This window comes from Culex quinquefasciatus, chromosome 1 (genome assembly GCF_015732765.1).
Source record: "Culex quinquefasciatus strain JHB chromosome 1, VPISU_Cqui_1.0_pri_paternal, whole genome shotgun sequence".
NCBI classification, from domain to species: Eukaryota; Metazoa; Arthropoda; class Insecta; order Diptera; family Culicidae; genus Culex; species Culex quinquefasciatus.
In genome coordinates, this window is record NC_051861.1 from 81,133,589 (window position 1) to 81,136,991 (window position 3,403).

Here is a 3,403-nt window from a genome sequence, read left to right on the forward strand (position 1 = left end):
GTTCCCCGGATCAAAACCTATAAGAAACTTAAGAATAGGAAAATTTGAAAGGGTTTTGGAGAATTTTCTATAAGAAGATGTAAAAAGTTACAAATCTCCATAGTAAATTGATTAATGTTCCATACTAACTTCAGATCAAAACTGGAGCAACTAAACCATAACCAAATAAGCTCAAATTTTCAGGCTAGCTTCTGGGGTCATAGTACTTTGAAATTCGGGTTGATGCAAACGAAATTGAACACTTTTGTCTTTTTCATATAACCGTGAACCACGCTAGTGGTGAATGACCGGATCTGCGTGTTGAGAATAAAGGGCAAATTCTTCAACTACAGCCTGATCAACATCTACGCTCCGACGAACGACAAGCCCGATGACGAGAAAGACGCTTTCTACGAGCGTCTGGACAAGACCTATGGAGAGTGCCCAAGACACGACGTGAAGATAGTCATCGGAGACGCAAACGCGCAGGTCGGAAGGGAAGCCTTCTTCCATCCTGTCAACGGCAAGGAAAGCCTTCATCCTCGCACGAATGACAACGGCCTACGTTTGGTCAATTTCGCCGCAGCCAGAGGAATGGCTATCTGTAGCACCTTCTTTGCGCGCATGAACATTCGGAAGCACACCTGGCGACACCCGAATGGCGAATCGTGCACACAAATCGATCACGTTTTGGTGGATGGTCGACACTTCTCGGACGTGATGGACGTCCGATCGTACAGAGGACCGAACATCGACTCTGATCACTTCCTGGTAGCGTGTAAAATCCGAGCTAGGCTGTCGAACGTGCTGACCCCGCGGACTGCGAGGGTAGCGCGGTTGAACGTCCAGCGCCTCGCGAGCAGCGACGTTGCTGCAGAGTACAGTCGGAAGCTCGACGAGCGGATCAACGAGGACGCGCCTACGGGTAACCTGGACGAGCAATGGGGAGTCCTCCAGAGCATCGTCAACACAACGGCTACCGAAGTGATCGGCACGACCAGAGGACGCAAACCCAAAGGGTGGTTCGATGCGGAGTGCCAGCGAGTGACGGACGAGAAGAACGAGGCCAGGAAGCGTATGCTCGTTAAGGGTACGCGCCGAAACTGTGAGCGATACAGTGAGTTGCGAAGAGCAGAGAAACGAATCCACCGCCGAAAAGAACGGGAGTACGACGAAACGGTACTTGCCGAAGCGGAAGCACAGTACAACGCGAACGATAAGCGGAGGTTTTACGCAACTGTCAACGGTGTAAGAAGGAAAACCACGCCTTCTCCTGTGATGTGCAACGACACGGAAGGCAACCTGTTGACAGACAAGACTGCGGTGGCGGCTAGGTGGAAGGAGCACTTCCAGCAGCTGTTGAACGGTGAGGCACGAGAGGGAATCGTCGAGGACAGGATACACGTTGAGGAAGATGGAAAAGCTGTGGACCCGCCTACGTTGGAGGAAGTAGCTAAGGCTGTTAAAGAGCTCAAGATCGGGAAATCCGCGGGAAAGGACGGACTTCCGGTCGAACTTTTCAAGCACGGGGGTTCGCGGATGACCGAGAGTCTGCACCAAATCATCCTACGCATTTGGTGCGAAGAACAGCTTCCGACCGACTGGTTAGACGGGCTCATCACCCCAATCTACAAGAAAGGGCAAATACTCGATTGTGCCAACTATCGAGGCATCACAATCCTCAACGCAGCGTACAAAGTACTCTCCCGCATCCTGTGGAGCAAGCTGAGACCGATGACCGAGACCTTTGTCGGCGAATACCAGTGCGGTTTTCGAGCGGGTCGGTCAACGACGGATCAGATGTTCACTCTGCGACAAATCCTCGACAAATTCCGGGAGTACAACCTGCAAACACACCATTTGTTCATCGACTTCAAAGCGGCGTACGATTCGGTCAAAAGAAACGAACTTTGGAAGATTATGGTAGAACACGGCTTTTCGGCGAAGCTTATAAGACTGATTCGTGCAACGCTCGACGGAGCAAAATCAAGCGTGCGAATAGCCAACGAGACATCTGAAGCTTTCGTTACGTTGGATGGATTGAAGCAGGGCGATGCTCTCTCTAACTTACTGTTCATCATAGCGTTGGAGGGTGCTGCGCGAAGGGCAGGCGTGCAAAGAAACGGAACACTCATCACTAAATCGCACATGCTGCTTGGATACGCTGACGACATCGACATCATTGGTATCGACCGTCGTTCAGTGGAGGAGGCGTTCGTCCCTTTCAAGCGGGAAGCTGCGAAGATCGGACTAACCATCAACACTGCCAAGACCAAGTATCTGGTTGCTGGCAGAGCGCGTGGCAGTGCAGGTGATGGTGTTTCGGAGGTGGAAATAGATGGAGAAAGATATGAGGTGGTGGATGAGTTTGTATATCTTGGTACACTTGTGACGTGCGACAACGATGTGAGCTGCGAAGTGAAACGGCGGATTAGTGCTGCAAACAGGGCCTTCTACGGTCTTCGTAGCCAGCTAAGGTCCCGCAGCCTAAGGACGCCTACAAAATCACGCTGTACAGGACCTTGATACTCCCTGTAGCTCTTTACGGTCACGAGTCGTGGACGCTAAAGGAGGCTGACCAGAGAGCACTTGGGGTCTTCGAGCGGAGAATCCTGCGTTCTATCTTCGGCGGCAAGCAAGTAGGAGACCGGTGGCGCAGGCGCATGAACTTCGAGCTGTACCAAGACTACAAACATGCTGATATCGTAAAAGTCATCAAGCACGACAGGCTGAAGTGGGCTGGACATGTAGCCAGAATGTCGGATGAGCGGGCGGCTAAAACGATATTCAGTAGCGAACCTGGACGGGGTCGTCGGCTTCGTGGAAGGCCTCGTACGCGTTGGCTGTGTGCAGTCGACGAAGATGCAAGAGCGGTCAACATTTTGGGCGACTGGAGACGAGCGGCCCAAGATCGAGCATCCTGGAAATCTTCAATTAGTTCAGCGTTGGGTCGATAAACCTGGTGCTGATAAAGTAAAGTAAGTATTAGGTTTTTTAACTTCAATTCGAGATAAAAACAGTTTTCACTGACAGAATATTTTGGGAATCGATTTTACTGACTCAGAATAGTCCCCCAAACAATATCCAGAAGGAATTTCTGAAGTGCATGCGAATTGCATAATAATAATTCTTACCCATCGTGGCCCACGGAATGAGTTAACATGTGGAAAAGGTGTGAATACCTGGCACGAACACTTAAAGCGTGTTCTAGCGTGTTGTTCGTACTGACTCAGAGTAAGGATGAGATGTAGGTGTAAGGGCAGTGCGTGTTCTTTGAGAACCTCGTGCATAGGATAGGTCAAGGCCCGTTCTTACACTGAAATGTGCGAATTGTGAATTATATTACAATTTAAAACAAATAGTCTTGCATAAGGAACATTATTTCTTAACAGTTTGGTAACATTCATAATTTGTTTATTTAGTT

The 3,403-nt window shown here is 49.8% G+C and overlaps 1 protein-coding gene across 1 annotated transcript; it reads left to right on the forward strand.

The window, feature by feature from the left end:
- Positions 1–573: 573 nt before the first annotated feature.
- LOC119770503 lies at positions 574–2,936 on the forward strand. The gene is made up of 2 exons (XM_038265500.1): positions 574–2,385; positions 2,448–2,936. The coding sequence occupies exons 1-2, from the start codon at positions 574–576 to the stop codon at positions 2,934–2,936; spliced, it is 2,301 nt and encodes a 766-aa protein (XP_038121428.1).
- The last annotated feature ends 467 nt before the right edge of the window (positions 2,937–3,403 follow it).